Source organism: Leopardus geoffroyi, chromosome C2 (genome assembly GCF_018350155.1).
Source record: "Leopardus geoffroyi isolate Oge1 chromosome C2, O.geoffroyi_Oge1_pat1.0, whole genome shotgun sequence".
NCBI classification, from domain to species: Eukaryota; Metazoa; Chordata; class Mammalia; order Carnivora; family Felidae; genus Leopardus; species Leopardus geoffroyi.
In genome coordinates this window covers 152,512,757-152,539,322 of record NC_059333.1, presented here as the reverse complement: position 1 = coordinate 152,539,322, position 26,566 = coordinate 152,512,757, and the positions used below count along the sequence as shown (strand labels likewise).

Here is a 26,566-nt window from a genome sequence, read left to right as displayed (position 1 = left end):
GCCTGATACTGAAGGATGCCATGCTCAATTGTTTCTTCCCAATTCCTTGGTTTCTGACTATGATCATTGAGAAGGGGCGGGGGGCGGGGGGAGAGCAGGAGGATAGTGGTCCTAAACACAGAATTCCTGAATGGCAGAACTCCCAGCCGTAAGTTCTATGTAGACATTTGCTACTTTGTTTGTTTGTTTGTTTTTTGTTTTTGCCTTTCAGCTGCCAGTTACCTCATGTCTAATACCAAAGGGGGTATTTAGTGCTCTTGTAGTTTCGAAAGAACAGAAAACCCAAACCAGACTTGATTTTCGGATACCTACATCACCTTTCCCTCCCAGCCTAGTATTGGTTCACAAACAAAATGGTAGCAGAGATAGAGGCTAATCTCATGAGCTCGACAACATGGATTTCAGCTCTCCAAGAGAGTCAGGGGAAGAGTATCCAGCAGTGGCAGTGGAGATCGTGGGGGCTCCAAGGTAGAAACATCCTTAATGTGTTTGAGGAACAGAACGCAAGCCAGTGTGCCTGGCTTATCATGATGAGCTGGAGAGGAAGAAGGGCTGATTATGTAAAGCTTTGTTAGTCATTGTAACAGGAAGCCATGGGAGGATATTAAGGAAGGGAATGACGTGATCCTAGGTCCATGTTTAAAAGATCATTTCAGGTGCTATATAGAAGATGTATTGTTACAGGCAAGAAGGGAAGCAGGTGACTAGTTACAACCCCTTCCAGTTCACTGCTATCGCAGTGGTCCAGATGTGAGAGGTTGGGAGGCAATGGTATAAATGGAAAAAGTGGCTTGATGGTTGATGTGTTTTTGAAGCCAACTTGCTGAGGGACTGCACATGGGAGAAATCAAGAGCGGCTCATAAAGTTTCGATCTGAGCGATTGGTTGTTTGGTTATGCCATTGATTCAGACAGGGACAACTGGAGAAGTAGATTTGTGGTGAAAACGGGTAATTCTGATCTGGCTAGGTCAGGTTGGAGACGCCTGATAGGCTGCCAAATGGAGATGTCAAGTAGGCAGTTAGATATACAAATTTGGAGTTCCCAGAGATATCAAGGTGGAAGACACAGATGTCTTGGCAACGTGGACCACCCTGAGCCCTTATTGTGATATCTAACGTGGTGTGGAGTAGAAGAGAAGAACCAGCCAAATTCAATTGTTGGCACAATGGGTTATAGTTGATACCTTCCAGTAGGGAGGAGGCAGTGATTTCTTTCCTAGAAAAGACACTTATTCTGAACATGGAGTTCCTTCCCCTGCCATCATGTGTCTCTAGATGTAGCTCCTGTAGGATTACCGAATACCTTATACCCAGAGGGTATCCCACACGACACTGCTTCTTGTTCAGCTCATAGCAGCATTCAATTCTGTGCTAAAAGGCCCATATAGGGATTGCGGCAAGGAGGTGCTGTCATTTTCCACAGGATTTTCCAGAACTGGAAGGGACTTGGAGACTCCAATCTTTCTGGGCACTGACTTCAAAGTGTGGTCCCCGACTTGCTCCTATTTTGTCTGAATAGGGTTTCTGCTTTTCGAAAAATGCAAAGCACCGAAATCTAACCTCTTCACTTTCTGAGTAAGGAAACCAACCGAGGCTTAGAGAAGAGAAATAACTCAAGACCCCCAGGCACTACCTCCTTCTTGGCCGCTCTCGCCCTGCTCCTAGAAAGGCTGTGGCAAGCCGGGAGAAGCCAGAGGACAATTTCTGTATCCAAGGATCCTGCACCTCATCTCCGAGTTGTGATGGGCTTTCTTTCCCTCTTCAGCTGGGAGTCCTATCATGACCCTCCCAAGCTCTGGTGTGTGACAGGGAGAGTAGGATCTGAGGTGAAAAACAAGGGGTCCCGAGGAGGAACGTGGCAGGTGAAGAGGACAGCAGAATCATTCGCTAGACAGTATCTTTAACTGGGGGACTGGAGGCAACTGAGAACAGTTTTGAAGGTGCAGACTGAAGCGGGGGTGGGGAGGGGTGGGGGCGCCAAGGACAAGGGTAAGGCTGGGGAAGCCAGTTGCCATTGGTCCTTTTCCACCTGCTGCGGCTCTGCGGGGAGGGGCTCGGCACTTTCTCTCACACTGATGGATCCAACTCCAGGATGCCCAACTGTGCCTGTGTGTGTGTGTGTGTGTGTGGTGGGGTTGCAGACGTGGGGACTCCTGTCATTTCAGAGAAGATAGCTTTTTCTGCCGACACGACTCTCCCAGGGTTCACACTGACCCACACTTCAAAGGTGGGGAAACGGAGGCGCGGAGGGGAATCCAGGCGAGTCCAGGCGCTGTCCACCCACTCCCGCATCGCAGGGCAGCGTGCGCTCGGGAGCGTGGGCTCTAGCGCGGAGCAAGATCCCAGGTGCGGCGGCCACGGGGTCCCTGGCCCATCGCCGCCACCTCTGCCGGCTCGCCCGGCCTCGCCCTCCAGTCCCGAGGTGGTTAGCGACCTCCCGGAGGGCGGAGGGCGCAGGGCGCGGGTTGGGGGCGGAGCCTCCTTGTTGTTGTTTCTCCAGGGCGCCGCCCCTGAGGGGGGCGCGGACCACGCGGCCGGAGGGCCCGCCTCCCCTCCCCCTCCCCGCCCAGCTCGCCCGCCTCTTTGTATCCAACATCCGGGTTTCCCCGCTGGCTCGGCTCCGCGGCCGCGGCTCAGGAGCCATTTTGGACTCGGTTCAGCTCCCCTCCCCCCACCCCTCCCCCCGTTCATGGCCCCTCCGGACTCGGCCCCTGCGCCCGGGGCCCGGGCCCAGCCCCGCCGCGCTATGCCTGAGTCGGGCGCGCCCCGACCCGCGCCCCGCCGCCGCCCCCCGGCCCCCGCGTCGCCCCGGAGCCCGGGCCGCAACCTGCGCCGCCCGCAGCGGCCCTGAGCCCGGCCCCGCCGCCCGGCCCTTGGAGCCTGCACGCTGCCCGGGGACGAAGGCGCAGGAAACGCGCGGGGAACGAGACCGAAGGAAGAAGCGGGAAGAAGAGCGCAGCCGCCGCTGGGCCCTGCGCGCCCCGGGAGCGCCGCGCGGCCCTGCCCGCGGGCTCCGGGTGTCCGCGGGGCGGCGCCGCGGAACATGACGGCGCCCTGGGCCGCCCTCGCCCTCCTCTGGGGATCGCTGTGCGCGGGTAAGGACTGAGCGCGGCGTGGGGGGCGCGGGGAGGGCGCGCGGGGCCGGTCTCGGGCGCCGCGCGGTGTTTACCAACAAAGGGCGGGCCCGTGGCCTCCTCGCCGCGCCACCTGCACCCAGCTTGCACCTCCCGGGGCGGGGACTGGGGGCGCGCTGGGCGCCGCGCTCGCCAATCTTGGGGGGACGGTCTTGTTGGTGCGGCGGCCTGGCGACCCCATGATCGGGGCCGGGGTCCAGTGCCTCAGGGTCGGGGTTCAGGCTACTCGGGTGCGTGGAACCCGGGGAGAGCGAGAGGGAAACCGGAGCGTGGGGAAAGTGGCCAGGCGGGGTAGGCAGTTATCTAACCCGGAGGTGGCGGGATTGTAGGCGCAGAAGGGGCTGGGGGCAGGACTGCGCGACCCTCAGAGCCACTAGGTGTAGCCAAATGAAGGGGGCTGCTTCACACATCCTGGAGGAGTCCCCTGCACCCCATCCCACCGGCGTCTGCGTCGTGGTTCCCCGCGAGGCGGGCAGTTGGCGCCAGCTCGCACCTACGCCCGCTTTCCCTGCGGCGGCCCCAGGACGCGAGGTGCGGTCGCCCCACGGGTCGCTTTGTTTGAGGCTCCTGGGAAGAGAGGTGGGGTGCGATGAAACACTAACAGGTCCCTGTTTGTGCCTCTGGGAAGCACGTGGCGGGGGCGGGTGACCGGCGGGGCTAGCGTTCGGCTCGCGTGCCTGTGGAGGAGGGTGTGTGGGTGCGGGTGCACACAGTGGGAATTCCGCTGGGAAAAGCGCTTTTCCCCAAGGCCGAAGCAGTGATTTTCCTCTTCGAGCGGTGCTCGGGCGCGCCCAACTCGGGCTGCGCGCAGGGATGGGCTCCGCGCTCCAGTTCGGGTGGCTCCAGGCAGCCCTGAGCAGCGTGGAGAGCCGCGCGTTGAAGCTCCAGGGAGAAGCCCCGAGAGGTCGGGGCGGCTGGTGCGCGGCAGCCGGGGCGTCGGGTCCTGCGAGTCTTTGTTCCCAGCCCCCATTACACATGCAGCGCGGGTCCCCTGCCGCCCGCGGTGGCAGCAGCGCGGCGTCTGGGAAACCCGTGAAGGGCGGGGCCTGGCCTGCAGGGGCGGGGCAGGGATCCCCGCGCTGCTGCGGGGGGTGGGGATGGGGGAATCTCCGTCCCATCCCACCCCCACTGTCCCGCCTCCTTTTAATGTATCACAGCTTAGTTGTCTGCACTCGAAGCAGGTGAGTTCTCCTTGTGGAGTTTGGAGCTGCGTAGCCTGAGTGCAGGAGCAAGAGGACGGGGACCCCCTTATTGGTCCCTGGGCCCAGTGTGGGATGGGGCGTCGCGGCTCTTTTGGAGCCATTTCTTGTGTGGTAGAAGCAAAGGGATGGTGTTGAACTCTGCCTTTTAAGTGCTGCTTTGAGATGCTTCTGAAGAGAAAGAAAGGCATTGCCTTCCAGAGGAGCCGGCTTCCGACTTAATAGGCACGCGGCAGCCTGCCTGGCTGTCTCTAGATCCCTCTCGAAGGTCCCGGGCTCTTTCAGTCCTCTCCCTGCCTGCACAGAGGGCCTCCTCCTAGAACAGGACAGCCTCAGACCTGGAATCCTCATCCTAATTTGTCTCACTCTGGTCTCGCCAGTCTCACTTCCCTCCTTGATGAGACTCGGCAGGGTGGAATGGGGCCCCTGGAAGGACTGCGTTTCCCTCCTTCCCTCTGCTCCCCCCACCCGGCCTGGGTAGTGCTGAGCAGTGTTCCTTGCAGAGTGGGGCAGCTAGACTTAGACTGGAATCCAAGGACCTGTGGTCCTGCCCTAGGAGGAAGGTGGGGTCGCTAGACGTTTCTGGTGGCCACTGCCCTGATCTGTGAACAGCTGTGGGAAGAGCTGCCTCAGGCGCAGGTAGGGGAGAGCTGGCTCTCCTGTTCTTTGAGTTCATGGATGCCCTTCCTTCCAGCTCCTGGCTTGCTGTTTAGAATTACCCCGTCCTCTGCAGCACGCAGTAGGAAGGTCAAGAACAGTACTGTCCCACAGAAACGTAGCATCAACAACATACATACCTTAAAATGTTCTAGTAGTTGTGTCAATAAATGGGAAAAGAAACAGGTGGCTTAGTCTGCTCGGACCGCTCGCTGTATTAAATACTATAGGCGGGTGACCTAAATAACAATTTATTTCTCATAGTTCTAGTGTCTGGAAGTCCGAGATCAGTGTGCCAGCATGGTAGGGATGTGGCGAGGACCCTCCGCCTGGCTTACAGATTGCTGCCTTCTCACTGTGTCCTCACGTCCTCACGTGGCCTCTCCTCGTGTTTGGAGGGCCAGGTAGAGAGGGATCATTCTTCCTCTCCCGCTAATCCCAAATTGAGAGCCCCACCCTCATGAACCAGTCTAACCCTGGTTACCTCCCAAAGGCTCCAGCTCCAAATACCGTCATATTGGGGGTTAGGGTTTCAACATAACGAATTTCGAGGGGACACAAACAGTCTATAACAAGATGAAATTAACTTTAATGGTATATTTATTTAACCTAATATATACAAAGTAATCGTTTCACCATGTAATAAGTATTAAATCACCTAATGAGATATTTTACATTCTTCTTTTTTTTTTTTTTTTTTTTGGTACCATCATCAAAATCCAGTGTGTGTTTTAGAACATCTCAACTTAAACTTTCCCCAATTCAAGTGCTCAGTAGTCCCATTTAGCCAGTGGTTTACCGTATTGGATGGCGCAGGCCTAGAAGAAAAGGCAGACCTTCTGCTATGCTATCATAATGGCTCATGGTGCTTGTTACAGGATCACTGTTCAGTTAGTTCTGCAAGTTTTTTGGGTTCTGGGCCTGGCCTAGTGTCCTTGCGACAAAGTAAGTTATTTGGTTCTTGCCTTGCAATGGAGATCCTGGACACATGTCTGTATATCTTTTAAGAACTCTTGACATCTATCTCTGTATTTCCGGTTCAAATGAGGGTAGGGTGGAGAATGTTCTGAGTGAAATGTCAGGAGCCACTAGGGGAGGAGGACCTGACCCTTGTCTGTCCTATCAGGAACTGCCCGCTTTGACTGCCCGCTTTGTCCTCATAGGCTGGCCACTCTCTGACCCAAAGATGTGTGTTTCCGCAGGGGAGAAGTGTGTGTTGTGTGTGTGTGTGTGTGTGTGTGTGTGTGTGTGTGATGAGTGTAGGGACCCTCAGGCTTGGTCTAGTGGTGACTGTTAAGGACACAGACTACAGAGCCACTGGGTGCTGGTGCCATTCGTCAGGGAAAAGTGTCCTTTGCTACCCATCCTCGTACCTGCTGGGTACTCTAGGCCAGTCGCTGGCTGGATGGGCTGCCCTTTGGGAGGAGTGGGCACCCTTAATCTCTTAGAGGCTCTTCCGAGGTAAACGATAAGAGAAACTCACTCGGCCTCCCAGGCTCTGTAGCTGTGTGCACACACAAGTCCTGGAACCCCGAGTCTCCCACAGCTTGGGTGTACTGCCCTGCAGGGCTTTCTGGGCATCGAGAATCACCAAATAGCACCCGGACTTCCCCTGGCACTTCGCCTAAGGAATTGCCTTTTCTTTCTTTTTTTTTAATGTTTATTTATTACTTTTGAGAGAGAGTGCATGCGCATGGGGGTGAGGAGGGGCAGAGAGAGAGGAGAGAGGGAATCCTAATCAGGCTCCACGCTGTCAGTGATGAGCCCGATGCAGGGCTCGATCTCACAAACTGTGGGATCATGACCTGAGCCGAAATCAAGAATTGGACTGAGCCACCCAGGCACCCCACGAAATTACCTTTTCAGGGAGCCCAGTGAAGAGTGCCCATCTTATAGCATGGACCTTTGTATCATGAGTCCCCTCTGGGACTCTGATGAAAGCTGTGGACTCTTCCCCCTGGGAAAATAGAAATAAGAGAAAAAGCATGTGCATGTCACGGCCGGTACATGCATTGTGCATACACACTTGCTGTTTTGCATGGATACCAGGAACCTGGAGCCCCCTGGATTGGGCTCCGTGAAGTCCTGGCTGTCCTGCACATAGCCACTGTACTGGTCCTTAGGGACAATTCATTGTCTTTGGGGGTGCACTGGGCTTGTTCCCACATTGCTTCCTCCGCTTTCCTTGTTCTAACCACTGGACATGACTTCTTTGCTTCTGCCTTTTGTGATCCCTGTATAGTGTTTCCATGCTAGCCCCTGGTCTCTGCCTTCTCTTCCTTCCCCAGGCACACCACCCCCCCTTGAGTGCCAATGCATTCACCCCCTTCCTAGGAGCTTAGGGTGGTGCAAGTAGGGACCAAGGGACGTCAAGTTAGAGCTTAGATTCACTTGTAGATACTGGCTTGTTACTGTGGACTGAGATCTGGGGGCTCAGGGGGAGATGGTCTGGGGAATACTTTTTTTTTTTTTTCAACGTTTATTTATTTTTTTTGGGACAGAGAGAGACAGAGCATAAACGGGGGAGGGGCAGAGAGAGAGGGAGACACAGAATCAGAAACAGGCTCCAGGCTCTGAGCCATCAGCCCAGAGCCTGACGCGGGGCTTGAACTCACGGACCGCAAGATCGTGACCTGGCTGAAGTCGGACGCTTAACCGACTGCGCCACCCAGGCGCCCCAAGGGGAATACTTTTGAGAATGAGACTGTATAGACAGCTCTCAGGCATGGTCCTGGCTGGGTAGACTAGAACAGAGTTTCTCAATTCTCAACACTATTGTTGATCTGGACCCCTTCTTTTTGTTTGTTTATTTTTGAATGTTCATTTTTATTTATTTTGAGAAAGAGAGTGGAAGAGGAGCAGAAGGCGAGGGAGAGAGAGAATCCCAAGCAGGCTCCGCACTGTCAGCGCAGTGCCCCAGGAGGGGCGCACTCTCCAGAACCCTGAGATCACGACCTGAGCCGAAATCAAGAGTTGGACGCTTAAGGGACTGAGCTACCCAGGCACCCCAATGCTAATCGCCCTTCTAATTGTGACAACAAAAATGTCCTAAACGGAGGGGTTGCAAATCACCTGAGGTTGAAAACGTCTGATCTGGAATGTTCCCATGCTTTTAAAGAGACAGTTGTGGGAGGTGGGGTTATGGTTAATGCCTACCGCACCCCTCCTCTCCCCCTTCCTGCATTCAGGATGGGAGGTTGGCTTCTTCTCGAAGCCAGGGAGATCCCTGTTTGTTCAGCCTGCTCGGCTTTGAGAGTTTGGTTGGAAATGAGCGGTTCGGGAGTACTTCGGCCAGCCAGCAAGGAGAATCCTGGCGTCCTTGAGTTTTCCCAAAAGTGGTTCGGGTTTCAGGGAGGCGGCGGCCGTGGGTGGCCAGGCAGCCTGCCTGCCCGCCTGCCCGCACCCGCCCACCCGCCTCTGCCTGCCGCCTTGAGCTTTGCGCTGGGGCCTCGCCCTCCCACTCGCGCAGAATGTCAGGCAGTGCGTGTTGCCCGGGCCGCGGTGCCGCCTGGAACCCGGGGGCCGCGGGCCAGGGAGCCGCCCGCGCAGCGGCTGGGAGCTGAGGCTGGCGGCGGGCCGCAGCAACTCTGGGGCTGCAGCAGGACGCGGGCATGCCCCTGCCCTCGAGCAGGCTGGCCACCTGGCGCCCCGCCGAGCCTGGGGACGCCAGCGCAGGGGGGCCGCCTCTCCTCCGAGGTACGGGCGCCGGCCTCCACCCTGGCCTCGGGGAGTGGGCGGGCAGACCCCGGGAGGTGGGGTGGGCAGCACCGTGGCCAGCCCTGATGGCCCGACCCAAGGGCTTGGTCCTTCCGGGCGCCTGTGTGTTGGGCTTGGCAGGTAGGCACCCCGTGTCTGTTCTCCACGCCTCTCCTGACCTGCTCGGAGCTCTGCGAGGGAGGGCTTTTCTGGGGGCTCTTCTCTGATCTCAGGCTCTGCAAGACACAGCTTGCCCGGGCATCAGATTGCACACTGGGCTCTTAGAAGATGCAGCCCCAAATGGTTGGGTTTCCAACTTCTCCACTCACTGGTGTGTCCAGGGTTTATTTTAAAGGGCTTCTTACTGGGGTTGAGACTATGCTCCATCCTGTTGCCTTCTCAGAACTCTTTTTCTTTTCTCCCATTCAGTCACCAGTTCTTTGCTCTAGAATAGATGCCCACCCCCTTGGGGCTTCCTCTTTGGTCTTTCTTCGCCAGACTCGGGCCCAGCGTAGCCCGGAGGTGCTTGTTTCTTGAGGACCTGGTGGTGCCACTCCTGGATGCCCAAGTTGGGAGTGGGGGCCGAAATGGGGGAGAGGAGACGCTGCTGCCTTTTTCTGAGTCTCTGTGTTTTACATTGCCCAGTGATGTCTTTGTCCGAGGTCCTGGAAACCAGGTGATGATTGGGCTGGGAGTAAGCCGTGCCTCCTCCTGGCCCAAGATCAATCACGGCCTCCTGCCTCTGGACAGTGCCGTGCTTCGCCCCGGTTTTTCCAGTCTTGCTGTACACATACGTGTGCTTTTATTCAGACTCTCTGGGGGATTGGCAGCCCTAGCTGGGTGTTCTCATTCATGGACATGTGGTTATTGGGAGCAGGTGTTGGAAAGGAAGCCTGCCTCTCTGGGCAGATGTGTGGCCCTCCCCCCCCCCAGGGGACCTTCTCTAGGGGCCTGGCCTGCCACACAAAGGGACTTCTCTGGTCAGCTTTTGGGCTGGAGCAGAGGTGTTTTGTGAGGTGAGCTTGTGTTCTCGTTTGCAAATGTTCCTCTGCGGACTATTTCAGTTCCACTCTGACAACCAAGGAGGCTAAAATTAGTTCCGGAGAAGGAAAAGGAAGGCTGGTTGGAAACCCAAGCCCTTGGCTGGAGGTTGGAGAAGGCTGCTTCCCGGAGTTTGTGGTCAAGCGTTTCGGAAGATGTGACCAGACCAGCTGTTGTCTGTCCATCCGAGGAGAGGGCGGGGCCTCTGCTTGCCTCCTAGACCTGAGCCAATGGTAACAGGAGGCTGACTTGGAAGCTGACTCTCTTGAATGTTAATGTCAGGATGTTTTTTCCTTCTGGCTTGTGTAGTGGTGCACAGTGTTTTCAGGTATGAGGACAATGCCTTTAATGTAATGTCTAATGTCGCTGACAACCCTCCTTCTTAACCCCCCCCCCCCCCCCCCCCCATCAATTCAGAAAGCATGCATGAGTTCTCAGAACCCTGGGCTGACAGCCATTGGTTAAGATTGTTTATTTCTTTATTTGATTGTGGTTTTTTGGGGGAATTTCCTTGTCACCCAAGTTTTGACCTTCCCTTCAGGTGCTCATAAGCCAGGCAGACCAGGGCCTACCTTAGACCGCTGGTTTGGGCGGGGACTGGGTTAGAGAGGAGCCTTGTGGCTCAGGCCTCGTAAGGAGGTCTAGCTTCTCTGTGCCCTGAGGACCTGGGGGTCAGAAATGGAGGGGCGGAAAAGTTACAGAGGTGACTTCTGATTTCCCTTTCCGCCTGGCTGTCCCCTCCTGTGAGCCCTCCACCTGAGAGTGGGTCCTGCAGGGCCACTCAGGGGAAGGAGAGCCAGGGCAATGCACTCCTGCCTTTCCTGACCTGTAAAACCATTTCCAAACCTCCTCTTACCAGGACTCTCTTGGTTAGCCACCCTGGGTGTAGTTGGAGGAGTAGAGGTCACTGTGGCCAAACTTCTTTTCCCATTTGAAGTTTTATTAATTTTTAGTCTTACAGATAATGCACATACATTCAATTGCAGAAAATTAAACATTACAGGTAAACCAGGGCCCTTTACCACCCTTAGCCCCCATCTGAGTCCTACACATTTTATCTGTGCATCTGTGAAAGTACTTAAAGAAATAGAGTTTTTAACCTAAAATGGTATTGTACCTTTTCAAACATTTAACTGGAGTATAAAATACAGGTAGAACAATGTAATTATCAGAAGTGACAGCTTGATGAATTTTTACAAGCTGAATATGCCCAGGTCATCAGCATCTAGATTGAGAGTCAGAAATTTACCAGCTCCTCTCCCCACCAGCCCTTTTTTGCTCCATTGTACTCTCTACCCCTGTATATCCTTAAGGGTGACGACTATGTTGACTTCTCACAGGACATGTCAGTTTTGCCTGTTTTTGTGCTTTATATGAGTGGAATCTAACAGAGTGAACTGTTTTGTGTTCATTTTTTGTTCACCATGTTTGCGACTGACATCTGTATTGTTGCATGTTCATGGCTTTGAAAGTCAGAGATATGTTTTAACAGTCTTTCCCATACATATGGATCAACCCGGATCTTTTTAAAATTTTTTTTTTTTTTTCAACTTTTATTTATTTTTGGGACAGAGAGAGACAGAGCATGAACGGGGGAGGGGCAGAGAGAGAGGGAGACACAGAATCGGAAACAGGCTCCAGGCTCTGAGCCATCAGCCCAGAGCCCGACGCGGGGCTCGAACTCACGGACCGCGAGATCGTGACCTGGCTGAAGTCGGACGCTTAACCGACTGCGCCACCCAGGCGCCCCAACCCGGATCTTTTTAATAGCTGTTTAATGTTTCAAAGTTTGTATGTAGACCACATTTTATCGAGTTTCCTATTGATGGACTTTCTGATTGTATATAGTTCATGCAGATTGGTTCTCGAGGACAGATGATAAGAGGAATCTCTGCTTCATAGAACATGTATATTTTGGTTTTTTTTTTTTAAAGATTTATTTATTTAAGTCATCTTTACTCTGAACCTGGGTCTTGAACTCACAACCCTGAGATCAGGAGTTGCATACTGTGCCGACTGAGCCAGCCAGGTACACCAGGACATATGTATTTTAAATTTTAATTGATATTGAGTGATGGCTGTACTGTTCTCCACCCCGACCCCCGGCCACCCAGGTGACGGCAGTGGGAGCAGAAGCTGGGTGAGATGGCAGGTGACCCTCTGCAGACTATGTGAGCCTCTCCTCCCCCTCTAGAAATGCTCGATTGCAGAGATTGGAAATAGCCCACTTCATGAAGGGTGCCCGGGCAAGATCTAGTGTCTGAGGAGAGCCAGAGAGGCGGCTTCCTGTGTCTGAGTCTCCTGCTTACTGTGTTGATAGAGGAGAGGTACAGTGGACTAGCCCGTATGTGCTGGTCTGGCTTTGGGATGGCTGTGGATGTGTGCATCTTCGTGAGCTCACTGGCCGTGTTTTATGCTGCCTCCGTCCTCCAGAGCGAGGGAAGCACTTGCTGAAGGTTGTGAGGGGCTGTGGGTAACAGGGACCCCTTGTGAACCTGGTGCATTTGCCAAGATCATGGCATGGCAGGATCCTGATTTCACATGCGGTGATGATGGTGGTGGTGGTGGTGGGGGGGGTGTAGGAGACATTTGCAGAATTATTTTAGAATCTGGTCCAAAGCTTCTCATGACAGAAGGGGGTTCAGATGAGCTTCGCTTCCTGGCTGAGTGTGTGCGGTGTGCCCTTGTTTAGCTTTCTGCCGCGACCAGTTTGAAATGACTTGTTTTCCGGAGCGTCTGCGTTCCTGTTCTCCCTCAGCACGCTGCCTGCTGTTCCGCTGCTGTTCCACTGGGGTTCCTTGTGTAAGCCCACTTGTCAGGCTCTGCTTATGGATTTAGGGGCCAATGGATTTATGGTACCGTTTCTAGAATGAGTGATGGTCTCAGTCACCTGCCCCACATCGTACAGGGTGATGTGCACGGTGTATTAGACTGTTAGGGCTGCCGTAGAACGGGTGGCTTTGAAATACCACAGACACTGTGGCTTCCATGACTGAGGCTTATTTTCTCACAGTCCTGGCAGCTGGAAGTCTTCCTCAGGGGGCCAGCAGGAGTGGTTTCTGGTGAGCTTGCAGATAGCTGCGTGCTTCCTGTGTTCTCACGTCGTCTTTTCTCCGCGTGGGTGCACATACAGCAGGTGCCCTTCCCTTTCCTATAAGGACACCAGTTCTGTTGGATTAGGGCTCCACCCTTATAACCTCATTTGACCTTAGTTACCTCTTTAAAGGCTTTATCTCTCCAGTCACATTGGGACTTAAGAGTTTTTTTTGGGGGGGGGGGGGATATAGTTTGGTCCCTAACAATCTGAAACAATAAAATCGGTTGAAAGAGAATTCTGTTTCCCTCTTGGGTTACACTTTGGAGTAGAAATTACTGTTTTTCAGACCTCTGCCCTTAGGGTCTCGGTTAAACACTTTCCACGGACAGTCTGATCTAGGCAGGTGATTGTAGTTTCTGTGTATGTGTAGAGGAGAAGTCTCCCCTTTTGGTATTATGTGTTCCTGAAAATAGTCTAAAACCTGGGTAAAAGGTGGACATGGAGCCTTCCTCTGTTGATGACCAGGACCAACCCTCTTTCTGAAGGCACCTGGAAAAGATGGACAAACTTGGGAAACATCTCTGGCTGAAAGCATTGTACAGCTAAGAATATAGGGAAGACCTACCAAGTCAGGATCTGTGTAAGAACAGAGGCCCAGGGTAGTGACTTTGACATTTGAGTCCTTTTTAGTTCTTCCATAGGGTTGCATTTTCATTTGATAGCCTTGTGGGGCTTTAAACAGAGGGTAGTGAACCCCTCCTTTTGAGTTGGAACCCCAAAGACATGAGGGCAAGGGGGAACCAAAAGAAGATAAACTTAAAAAAAACTTTTAAAAATATTCATTTATTTCTGAGACAGAGACAGAGCACGAGTGGGGGAGGGGCAGAGAGAGAGAGGGAGACACAGAATCTGAAGCAGGCCCCAGGTTCTGAGCTGTCAGCACAGAGCTGGACGCGGGGCTCGAACCCACAAACTGTGAGATCATGACCTGAGCCGAAGTCGGTCGCTGAACTGACTGAGCCACCCAGGTGCCCCAAAAGAAGATAAACTTTAAAGTAGGATTAAGATGTTCTAGAATTAATGGTGCCCTCAGCTGCTTGCTGGAAGCACATGTAACATCATTACAGGAATATAGCACCTCAAATTACTTTCCCTCAAATTATTATTTTTTAAAAAAATTTTAAAAATGTTTTTTATTTTGAGACAGAGACAGAGCATGAGCAGGGGAGGGGCAGAGAGAGAGGGAGACACAGAATGGGAAGCAGGCTCCAGGCTCTGAGCTGTCAGCACAGAGCCCGACATGGGGCTCGAACTCACGGACCACGAGATCATGACCTGAGCCGAAGTCGGACACTTAACCGACTAAGCCACCCAGGCGTCCCTTCCCTCAAATTGTTTTACAGTTTTGTATGTATCATGACTGGCTGATCATTGAAAATAAGTAGCCAGCAGAAACATCAACAGTTGAGGCAAACTTGGGTGAGCTCCAAATTGGCATATTGTTATCATATGCATATCATATGCATTATCGTGTGCATATTGAATAATAGTGCTTGCTATGATCAAGGAAGTGGGAATTTCAGTAGAGAGTTGTAAAAATATATAAGAACCAAATGAAAAGTCTGTTACAGATCTGTGTTGCACACTAACAGAAGTTAAGAACTCAATGGATGATTTTATCAAGAGATTAAGTGAAAGTGGAGAGAGAAGTAGTGAACTGGAAGATAGATCAGAAGATAATACACAGACCAAACCCTGGAAAGACACAACAATAATACAGAAGAGAGGGAAAGACGCAGAGAGGCCGGAGTGAGATGGCCTAAGATCCACAGTCAGGGCCACAGTAATAAAGGGCAGAGAAATAAAAGATAGAAGTAGAAAAGAACTTTGCAAAATGAATGAAAGACATTAAGCCACAGATTCAGGAAGCCCTGTGAACCTAGATAAGATAAATAAAAATTCCACACCTGTTCTTATGCCAGCCAAATTTCTGAACACCTAGGAGAGACCCTTAAAAAGCAGCCAGAGGAAACAAGGCATTACGATGACAAGAGTAATAGTTATATTGACAACTAACTTCTTAAAAACAGTGGATGCCAGAAGACAGTGGAATGATAACTTTAAATGCTAAAGGAACTAATTGTCAACCTAAACTTGACAAGTGAAACTCTTTCAAGAATGAAGGTTTCAAGTAAAGAGGGTGTTCTTCAGGCAGAAGGCAAATGATCTAGAGGGGAGGTCAGAGATACAGAAAAGAAGGAAGAACACTGAAAATGATAATATTTGGATGTTCTAAAAGTTCTTTGGCCACCGAGAGGATGAAACTATCTATGAATGTTAGGTTTTGATAAATCAAGGAGGGATGCTGTAATCTCTAGGATAACCACTAAAGGATAGAAAGATGATTCTCGGGGCGCCTGGGTGGCTCAGTCAGTTGAGCATCCGACTTCAGCTCAGGTCATGATCTCACAGTTGGTGGGTTCAAGCCCGTGTTGGGCTCTATGCTGATAGCTCAGAGCCTGGAGTCTGCTTCAGATTCTGTGTCTTCCTCTCTCTCTGCCCCTCCCCTGCTCACACTCTGTCTCTCTCTGTCTCTCAAAAATAAATAAAAATGTTTAAAAAAAAAGAAAGAAAGATAACTTTCAGGCTAATACGGGGGACAAATGGAATAGAGAATTCTCAAAAAGAAAGCAGATTAAGGGAACAAAGAGTAAGAGATAAACAGAACTAATCCCTGATGAATATAAGATGCAAAAATCTTTAAAACATTCACAAATAGAATCCAGCAGTATGTAAAGAAATTATATCATGACCAAGTGTTTTAATCTTAGAAGTGCATAATTGATTTAACAGCTGCAAATCCATGTTAACAGCAAAAGAGCCCACAGGATTATCTCAGTAGATGCAGAAAAGGCCTGTAGGGTATAATCTTTAATCAGAGTAAACCAATTTGGAAATGCAAAGGACCCAGAAGAGCCAAGGCTATCTTGAAGAAAAAGAACGAGGTGCGCCTATTGGATTTCAGGATTCGTTATAGAGGTAAAGTAATTAAAATGGGGAGCTTTTGGTGCTAGATAGTTAAATAGACATTGGGAGAGAATAGAAAGTCCAGAAATCTGGACTTCTTTAAGCAAAGAAGGAACAACACAGAAATTGGAAAATGGAAGCTTTTCCAGTAAAAGTCAAAGCATTTCAGTTCTTTTGAAGTGCTGTTTCATAGAGGTGAGAAATTGTTTCAATATTGGTTATTAGTACCAGTTGATGGGGCTTCAACCGGGGAAGAAGTCATCCCTTTTGGTGTCTTAATGTTACAAAATTTCATCTTGTAACCCTCGAGCTATGTTGACATGGTATATTTATTTCCATTTGTTTACTTTCAACCTGTATTTGTGAATTTTTGGTTTCAGATTATTCAGTTTTAGAATTTTCATCTGGTTCTTAAAAAAAAAAAAAATTTTTTTTTAACATTTATTTTTGAGAGAGAGAGTAGGGAGGGCAGAGAGGGAGAGAGAGACAGAATCCAAAGCAGGCTCCATGCTGTGAGCTGTCAGCACAGAACCTGACGCGGGGCTCAGACCCACGAACCGTGAGATCATGACCTGAGCTGAAGTTGTACCCTCAACCGACTGAGCCACCCAGGTGTCCCAGGTGACCTTTCTTGGTAGACATTTGTTGTGGGATCTTTTCTGGGCCTTGTTGGGGGGCCTGTTTTCCTCCACTGTGCTGGTCTTTGATTTCTTCCCTTTTGTTTTCTCTTTCTAGAACTCCTGTAATTTAGGTGTTGAGCTTCCTGGACTGGGCCTCTAGATTCCTGGTCTTTTCTCCTTTTCCTCTTATTTTCTGTATCTTTGTGTGTTTACTTTGTGAGATTTCTTCAATTTTATCTTTTAATCCTTCCGTTGATTTTCATTTCTGCCATCACATATATGCATTTTTAATTCCTGAGAGCTCTTTCATTCTGTTTTTTTTTTTTTTTAACAATGACATCCTATTTATTTTTCATGGATGTATTGATTTTTGAGCTCTCTGAGGGTATTGATAGAAATTTTGAAGTTATCTTCTCTCTACATGATATGTTTTCTGTAAGTTGGTTAAACCCCGCCTGTGTTTATCTCTCAGGTAAGTGGCTTTGGGTTTCCTAGACCTGTTCATATTTAAGGATGGACCTCAGTACTGATTGAAAACTGTGAGCTCCTGAGTAGAATCTGCCAACTGTAGGATGATCTGACCGGGCTGTTTTTGAAGCTGGTCACGTTCTCCTGAGAAGTATCTTCTGCTTTCTGCTTGGGGACTGGTGGGGGAGAGTAGGTATAGGCCCGGCTGCCAACATCCTAGGAGCCACAGCGGGAGGAGAGCTGGAATTTCTTCATTGGCTGTGTTAGCCTGTATTCCTCTTGTTTCAGTATGGTACCTGTGCCCTCAAATTTTCCTACTCCTCCCTGTCCAGAGGTTCTTTATTTTATCTTCTTTGGAAAATAACCTACTTTCTGCTGGGTTGGGGGAGGCAGCCGCCAGCCATGGCGAGTGGTGGTGAGCTCTGAGGGTCTGGCCGCCCCTTATACTGTCTTTGGACTCATCTTTACCCCAGACTTAAGAGACATTGAGGGCCACAAATTCCCGAGTGTTGGAGGGTCCTTTGCAGCTTTTTCCACAGCCAGCTCAGGAGTCTGTGTGGTTATTGACCCACGGTGTATCTGCTTTGCATTCAAAATTTCATTTCTGTGATTCTTTCCTGTTCTCTTTGTCCTCGTGGGTTTATGCCTTCAAAAAAACGTCTGTGCTGTGGTTTTCATGGCATTACAGGAGGGAGTAAAAGTAGTGGTTGTGTCCAGTCCTTCACCTTTATCTGGAAGCTCTCTCTCCAGTGTTCCTCAGAAATGATGGGGCCTAGATAAAAGCAAGTATTCCAGAGGATGGCCCGGGACCCACAGTTTGTTCTGTGGGAGGGTGGTGCCAGGGACCTGTTTACAGAGTTAAAGCTGGAAGCGAATTCAGGTGACCTGGCTCGATTCCTTGTTCCTAGGCCGGGCTTGTGAAGGCACGTAGAGCTTCTCTTGTCACCCTTAGAAGGTGCTCCTGGACTTACATTTCCGGCAATGGTAGCGAAGTAGCAAAACGGCCGGAGAATGTCCTCTTACGAGACGTAGACATGCCGGACAAGGTATAATAAATATCCTTTTAAAATGGATATGCATGGCTGCATCTGTAAGAAAGGAAGAGAGGAGCAAGAGGAGGCTGGAAACTAGAGCTGTGCACCTCCACCTTTAGCTGGTGGGACTTTGCATCTCTGCCTAATTTAGAGATGTGGGTTTGGTAGCAGTGTGTAAGGCACGAGAGACAAGGTATGAAATGGAGACTGAGGCCCTCAGGTGGTAAAACATCCTTGGGGTTATACCTTCAGTGAAAAGTACGGACTGGAAGAAAGATCCTTTTGCTGACACAGGGAGTATATAAGAAAATTGTCTTGACCTGGGTGGATAGGGAGGCAGGTAGTTTCCCTTGAGAATTTACAACCGTAGGCCTGTGCTTACGTGAGCTTGGAGTTGAAATTGATAGCAACTAGCGTTCTCTGGGAAGCGCGAAGTCGCAAAATTAAAGTGATTCCAGATTGAGCATGTCTTAGAAAGTTTGGCATAAGCAAAAACATAAATTATCTTGGGAAGGTCGCCCCCTCTAACTTGGCCTTACGGTATTCTCACAGAAAAGGCCCGATGGACAGAGTAAGCTCTGTGCCCAAAAACGGAATCCAAAATTCCGAGAATCCCAGATTCCAGACATGCAAGGAAACAAGATGCCGTGAGTGAAAATCATCAGAATGACAAGTGGCAGAAATAAATGTTCAAGAAATTCAATTACAGAATTATAAAACAGGGATTTGGAAGTATGACAAAGAACAAAAGTGTCAAAATCAACCCAAGAGATTTCTTGAAAGTAGAGATTCTAGAAGTGAAAAAAATGGGTTAATTGAATTTATAAATTAAGTAGAAGAGCTAAATAGCAAATTAGACACAACTAATGAGAGAATTAATAAATTGGAATTCTCTATAATGGTGTCTAGACACAGTATTGGAAAATACGAAGGCAGAGTTAAAATAATGGGTAGAAAAGGAAAGTCTAATACACTTTAATAGGATTTTCAGAATCATAGAGTAGGGAGATTCAGTACTCAAATTGATAAAAGTCAAGGATTTTTCAGAATTGAAAATAGAGGAGAATCATCAGATTAAAAGCATGTTTTTCCAAGCATCGTAATAAACATAGACACATATCTCATAACGAAACCGCAAAGAGAATATCTAAGAAAGTAGCCAGAGGGAAAAGACAGAGTATCTACAAAGTTAAATTAATAGCAGATTTTTCAGCAACAATAGTATAAATCAGAAGACAGTTGAATAATATTTTCAACTCAACCTAAAAGTTTATGTTCTTCTAAACTGTCAGTTAGGAAAAGGGGCAAAATAACATTTTCAGAAAAGCATACAAAGGCTTCTCTACCAAAAGATCTTTACTGAAGAAGGATGTTCTTTTGGAAGGACAGTGGTCCCAGAAGGAAGAGCAGAGAAGGAGGAGGGTTGGCTGAGCAGACAAGCTGACAGATGTATGGACAGATAAGAAAATACTGAGTGTATAAAACGCAGATAATATCTGCTTTGGGAAGCAGATAAGAAGAACAATGGTAGATTAAATATTTAATACAAATGTTATGTTAAACTAAGTGTAATTGGGGTGCCTGGGTGGCGCAGTCGGTTAAGCGTCCGACTTCAGCCAGGTCATGATCTCGCGGTCCGTGAGTTCGAGCCCTGTGTCAGGCTCTGGGCTGATGGCTCAGAGCCTGGAGCCTGTTTCCGACTCTGTGTCTCCCTCTCTCTCTGCCCCTCCCCCGTTCATGCTCTGTCTCTCTCTGTCCCCCAAAAAATAAATAAACGTTGAAAAAATAAATAAATAAAACTAAGTGTAATTGGAAGGAGGTAGTTGGGGTTAGAACAGTTAAGTTCTTACGAGGGATGGTAGAGATGTTTATTAACTTCAGGTTTTTAGCATAAACAGTATGCAGTAAAGTTTAAAGCCTGGCTTGTAATATAATAGAGCATTACTCTCAGACCAGAAGTGGCTGAGATAAGGAATTAAAAAAGATAATCCAAAGGGGGTAGCAGTAGAGAAAAAACATGTAGACATAGCAGTAATCATGACTGTAATGGTACTCAAATCTAGGTCAAAGACAATGTTAAATTTAACTGGAAAAAAAAAAGATACAGGAAGATTTAAAATAAAAGAAAAACATAAATTCAGAAAATAGTAACCACAGGAAATGTCGTATAGCTATGTTAGTTAGCATCAGATCAGATAGCATTTTTGGTAAAGAGCAAACGAACAAATGAAGAGGGTTACCATATAGTTCGAAAAGTTTTATTACCAAGAGTGTATAAAGAACTTATACAACTCCTAGGAAAAGCACCCCAACAGAAAAATGGGAAAGGATGTGAACAGGCATTTCTCAGAAGTAGAAACAAAAAGATGATTGGTTTCATAAATAATCAGGAAATGGGGATCAAAACTGTAATATACCATTTCATACTGACCGTGCGAGCAAATATCAGGGGGTGAGGGTGTAGCTCAGTGGGGCTGTAGTCTCCTGGGAACATAAATTGGCACATCCAGATTGGTACTTTGGAGAATAGTTTGACAGTATCTAATGAGTTGAAGATGATCATACCCTGTGACCCAGCATCTCTGACGTACACCCTAAATGCCTCCCTCACATGAGCACAAGAAAACACAGAAGAGGAGTCAAGAGGCTTCATGGTGGCGGTAATCAAATCAGCACCTCTTATAAATACCCTAGAAATTCATCAAGAGGATGGGTACATAAGTTGTGGTGACGTCATACGCTGGACTCTATGCGCCGGGAACACATGCATTGCGGAGCTACAGGGGAGGCCACAGGGCATATACCGTTGAGCCAGGCTGCCTGGGTTCGAAACCTGGTTTTGGCCCTCGATAATATCTTGGGTAAGGTACTTCACCTCTTGGTGCCTCAGTTCAGCATTAAATTACTATTTGTAAAATGCTTGGTGTAGTGCCTGCTGTGTGTTTGTTAAATAAATGTGTATCGATGTGGATGGCTCACAAATAAATGGGTCAGGGCAAAAAAGCAAATGAATCAGAAATTATTTGGCTGCTGGAAACCTACTCAAGAGTTCTTCTCGTGTTAAAGTTCAAAGATAAAAGGTACACACATTTTGGATTCTTTTCTGTCCCACTCTGCGTATGTGCCACTCCACGGTGGGTGCACACTCCAGCGTGTGTGTGTGTGTGTGTGTGTGTGTGTGTGTGTCCTTGTGTCTCTCTCTCACGCTCCAGCCTCCCTCCTTGCACCTCCCTGTCCTCCCTTCTAGGTTCTTAGTCCCGACACCCTGGCCATTCTTACTCTGGTTGTGGGGGAGGTGGAGTAATGAACTTGGATACCAGATAAGGTCACCTAACCTTCAGGTGTCTGGGCCCTTCTTGGCTCCCCTGGAAGAACCTGTTGGGGCAGCAAGTGGCTTCTCTGGAAGAACCTGTTGGGGCAGCAAGTGCTCAGCTAACTGCAGGGTTGCCTTCTGAGGAGGGCAGGGCTAGGGGGAGCCTAAGACAGGAGCCTCCCGGGAAGGGAGCCTGGCCGCTGGCTAGGGGAAGGCTGCCTCTTCTCTCTGGACGGACCTGGAGTCTGGACCGTGAGGGAGGGCGCCGGGCATGCCTCACTTGGCCACCTGTCAGGCACGCGGGCTTCTGGGAGGAGAGTGCACCTTGGCATGTTGACGGCCAGCTGGGGTCCGAAGTGGACGTGGTGGGTGACACCCCTTTCTCTCTGGTCTGTAATGCCCACGTGATCGGGGCACCTACTCCCTGGGGAGGGTGGGGTGCTGCGGAAGGGCTTCAGGAGCCAAGGGTGGAGCTCAGCAGGTCGTTGGTTGCTGGGGTTTGAAGTTCCCTGGGAGATGTTGGCTGGGCCGGATGCACCCCAAGCCCAGAGCTCAGGGAACCCCAGGCGAGGCATGGCCACTCTAGCTTCACAGCCTCCCACTGAGGCTCTGCCGAAATCGCCCTCGTTTTTCTGTCCTTCTGTCATTCTTCCTTCTCTGTAGTGCTTCGAGTCCTCATAGGCAGGATCCTGGTAGGATTTCCCCTGCTTCCCCTCGGCACATACTGGGCTGTGTGCAAGGCCAGCTGGACTGGGAAACACCTTCGGTGCTTGTCCTCGAGTGTCAAAACTGGTCTGTTTAGGTTAAGCTCCCGGAATGTAGGAATGGAATCTGTGTTTTTTTGTTTTTTTTGTTTTTCTCAGTGCTGGCGTGTGTCCAGGGGTGGGGTTTCTCTGCCCACCTGGACTGAGAACTTGGGGAGGACCGTGGTCTTTCCAACAAGGTGTAGGCCCCTGGGAGGGAACCTAGGGAATGCTTGTTGGGGGACACTGCTACTTGCATACGCGGTGCCTTTGGGGGCCAGAAGTCGGTTTGGCTGGGGCTCAGGGATGGGGCGAACCACTTGCCTTGGTATCTCGGAGGTAGGCTGCCCTCAGGGCCCCTGGGTATGGGGGTACTGCAGATGCCCCATCTTGGGAGCACGGCTTCCTCTCCTGCTGGGATGGGTGAGTGGGTGGGGGTCAGGGGAGCCTCCTGTGCACGGGTGCCCTGGCCCTGTGAGCAAGCATGGGCAGGAACTCTGTGTCTATTAAAAGGCAGAGGCTGCCTTGTGTTTGGAGCGTTGCCAGAGGCTATAAATAGCTGAGTGTGTGCAGAAGCAGAGCAGCAGGGAGGAAGGGGGAGGCCCTGGGTTTCCAGCTGGCAGCGAGCTTGGGTGTGGTACGGGAGGGGCACGGAGTCTCCCGGCCTCCCCAGGTCTTCCTTGGGCTCTGAATGCAGAGCTCCTAGAGGTGTAGGCGTGTGAGCCCTCTGGGGGACTTGTGCTGTGAAGGATTGTCACAGGCAGCAGGAAGGGCTGTCGCTGCCAATACAACAGCTAATGTGCCAGGCATGATCCTAACTACGTTTAAAATGTATTAACTCGTTTGACTCTGGAATAGCCCTAGGAATTAGGTGGGCTTATCATCCCCTTTTCACACATGAGGAAACAGAGGCATAGGGTAGATCGGTAACTTACCCAGGGTCACACAGCCCGGAAGTATCCGAGCTAGGATTTGGACAAAGTCGGCCAGCTCGAGGCTGCCTTATTCTCAGTTGTCTGTAGGAGGAGCTGGTCAAATGGGGGTCCAGTTATATCCTGAACCCCTGAGCCTTAAGATTTGGAGTTCCCAGCCCTGTCCACTTGGGTCCTGCCCATGGTAAAGGCCGGAGGAGTCCCTACTTGGTGAGTGGCCTTGAAGAGAGGAGCTGGGCCAGCCTTAGGCCATTGTCAGTGTTTTGGCTCCTAGGCTTGCAGAGGGGCTTGGTGCGATTGTCTGCATGGGGATGGTAACTCCCCTGAGGACTCTAGAGCTTGGGCTGCGGGCTGAGGCCATGCCTCCTGTTGTCCCTGCCCTTCGAAATCCTGCCCTAGCCAGGTGACAGCTGTATCCCTCTGTCTGTTCGTTGGTCCTTCCATCCATCCATCATGTGTCCGGAACTGGTTCTTGCACTGAAGGTAGTCAAGCCTTCTGCTTTCATCAGCCTTGCAGTCTCACGGGGGAAAGCTGACGTTTAAAAAGCAATTGTCAAGTACATTTATAGTGTCTTAGTTTATTTTACATGAGAGTGTGCGTGCGTGCACATGAGTGGGGGGTGGGGTGGGGCAGAGGGTGAGAGAGAGAATCTTCAGCAGACTGCATGCTCAGCACGAAGCCAGATGCAGGGCTCGATCCCACGACCCTGGGATCATGACCTGAGCCCAAATCAGGAGTCGGATGGTCAAGCGACTGAGCCACGCAGGCGCCCTGAGAAGAGCCAGAATTTAAAGAAGGTGAGGAGGATCCTGCAGCCAGAGGTAGCCCTCGTGCTAAGCCCAGAAGCTGAGCGTATTTAGGAGGCTGGCAGAGCGGTGTGCTGGCAGTGGGGGAAGCAAGATTGAGGGGTGGCTGGCACCCCTATCCGCAGCTCACTCCATCCTTTCAGCTTCTCCCCTTAAACCTTATACGCTCGATGAAGGGCTTGGCTGGGGGAAACCAGCGTGCACCCCCGCAGAAGCCCCTTTGTAGACCCCGAGGCCTTTCCTGTGGACCATGCTGGGTCTCAGCTGCCTGGGTAGTTGGGAGACCACTCTTTTCCTTCTTACAAGTGTCCTTGGATGCTCAGGGGTGCGCGGGTGGCTCAGTTGGTTCAGCTTCCGACTCTTGGTTTCAGCTCAGGTCATGAGCTCGCGTTCATGAGCTGTGAATGCAGCTCACACTGAGCACGGAGCCTGCTTGGGACTCTCCGTCTCTTTCTGCCCCTCCCCTTCTCTCTCTCTCTCAAAATAAATATATATATAAAACAAAACAAAAAACATAGGGGCGCCTGGGTGGCGCAGTCGGTTAAGCGTCCGACTTCAGCCAGGTCACGATCTCGCAGTCCGTGAGTTCGAGCCCCGCGTCGGGCTCTGGGCTGATGGCTCAGAGCCTGGAGCCTGTTTCCAATTCTGTGTCTCCCTCTCTCTCTGCCCTCCCCCGTTCATGCTCTGTCTCTCTCTCTGTCCCAAAAATAAACGTTGAAAAAAAAAAATTAAAAAACAAAACAAAACAAAACAAAACATAAATTAAAAAAAAAAAAAAAAAAGGCTAAGTGTCCTTGGGTGCCCAGAGCCATGGCTAGACATTGGCTTTCTGATAGGATGACATTCTGAGCCCTTGGGTCCTCCTACCTGGAGCTTCGAGATTTGCTGCTTGCCCCTGGTCTCTAGGAGACTCTTGTCACTGCAGAGAGATGCAGAAGGGGCGGGGTGACTAGAGAATGACCACTCCTGCGGTGGTGGGGGGGGGGGGGGGGGTCCCTTACTGCCTGACAGCCAGTCATTGTCCTCCTGGGTGCACTATTTGCTCATGATGGCCAGTATAGGGGTGTGAGGGAGGCTTCGGGCTTTTGGACTCTGGGCACTTAGCTCTTCAGCCGGGGTTGGGGTTGGGGTGGGGTCTTCTCTCCTTGGCCCTTCCAGCCAGCCTTTCAGGCTGATGGTGAAAAGGGCTCCTGGCTACTGGTGGGCTGGCTGACTGTCCTTCCATGGGGGTGACTCGGACCCTTCCTTCCTCCTTCCTGGGGTGGGAATACCAGTTAGGGGTGGCATCATCAGGTCCCTGGCCCACAGTAAGCCCAAGAAGAGTGGAGAGGTTAGTGGATGCTTGGTGCTGGTTTCCTCTCGGACGTCTGTGTGGTTTTTGACAGTGAGGTTGATCATGGGTGCCCCGTAAAGGCACTCCCAAACGGAGTTCTGGAGAGCTCTTCAGCTCAGGTGTCAGGTCTAGGGGCCATACATAATCCCTTTCCTCCTTCCTCCTTCCTTCCTCGATCCCATTACAGGGCCTGGGGGCAGTGGGGCAGATTGGAGGACTGGAATGGGCTTGCTTGGGGGAGGGATGGTGAGAAAGGTAGATTGGGTGAATGTTTGAGGCCATGTTTGAAGGAAAGAAGTATTTGAAGGGGCAGTTGGGGGTGGAAGTGCCTGGCCACCCGGCTGGCACTCATGCCAGGGGTGGAAGAGGGCATGGAATGCTGGGGGTGCTCACAGGGGTCTTCAGGGGCCAAGCACAGCTGGGAGCCAGCCCTTCTTCTGCTTGTGGTGACTCTGGGAGCCTTACCCTGAGCATGCTGGCCTCATTCTTAGGATCTTCTCCTGCCCTGTTGAGCACCAGCTGTTGTTGCTGGGTGCAGGAGGGACACCGGACTGGAGGGTCCTTACTTTCCATTCAGTCTGGTTGGTGTGTGTGTGTGCGTGCGTGTGTGTGTGGCCATCCGGCTGACACCCGCTCACCACCCAGCCTCCCTCCGGGTGGCCCGGGGCCCAGGACCGGTGCAGGGGCGTGTGGACCGCGCGGCCGTTCTCTCACCTCTCGCCTTCGGGGCACAGGTTCCGGGCGTGGGGAGGCCGAGACCCGGGAGTGCATTTACTACAACGCCAACTGGGAGCTGGAGCGCACCAACCAGAGCGGCCTGGAGCGCTGCGAGGGCGAGCAGGACAAGCGGCTGCACTGCTACGCCTCCTGGCGCAACAGCTCGGGCACCATCGAGCTCGTCAAGAAGGGCTGCTGGCTGGACGACTTCAACTGCTATGACAGGTGCGCTGGAGCCCGGCCTCCCCTACCCCCCGCCCCCCAGTCCCGCCAGAGCCCTCCTGTTGCTGCAGTGCTCACTGGGCCTCGGGACGTCTGTGAAAGCAAGCCTGGCATTTAAGGGTAGGGGGAGACAGCGTGGGCAAGTAGGGATGCCGCCTGGGTCCTCGCTTTCCCGTGGCTGTTTTGCCTGCCTCAGTCTGAAGGAGGGCTCTTCGCTGTGGCCCCTTGGCTATTCCTGCTCGACTTTGGGTCCCACTTTAGGGCAGGTGGGTTCACGCTGTCCCCCGATGGTTCTCCGTGGGCTTTTCTGTCTGTGGGGAGGGGTCGGCTGCGTGGGCCCCGGTGAGCTGCGTGTCCCTCCTCTGAGGGGTATCTGGGAAACTGTGTGCCTCCAGGCAGGAGTGTGTGGCCACCGAGGAGAACCCCCAGGTGTACTTCTGCTGCTGTGAAGGCAACTTCTGCAACGAGCGCTTCACCCACTTGCCAGAGGCTGGGGGCCCAGAAGGTGAGGGCCGCGGGAGGGCAGGCTGGGGCCTCTCCTTGGCCCTGGAGCGCTCGTCTCGGCTCCCGAGTTCGGTGGGGGAG

General features: G+C 51.3%; 1 protein-coding gene across 3 annotated transcripts in view; it reads left to right on the top strand.

The window, feature by feature from the left end:
- Window positions 1-2,554: 2,554 nt before the first annotated feature.
- ACVR2B (activin A receptor type 2B) overlaps window positions 2,555-26,566 on the top strand; it is a 40,591-nt gene continuing 16,579 nt past the window's right edge. Inside the window, exons 1-3 of one of the 3 annotated variants that reach the window (XM_045436537.1) lie at window positions 2,555-3,096; window positions 25,777-25,984; window positions 26,377-26,486. In XM_045436537.1, the coding sequence (XP_045292493.1) occupies window positions 3,045-3,096; window positions 25,777-25,984; window positions 26,377-26,486 (370 nt within the window). In that variant the 5' untranslated portion in view covers window positions 2,555-3,044. Of the gene's footprint in view, window positions 3,097-8,445; window positions 8,688-25,776; window positions 25,985-26,376; window positions 26,487-26,566 lie in introns of those variants that run through there. The other 2 variants (XM_045436536.1, XM_045436535.1) reach the window with 2 other exon arrangements.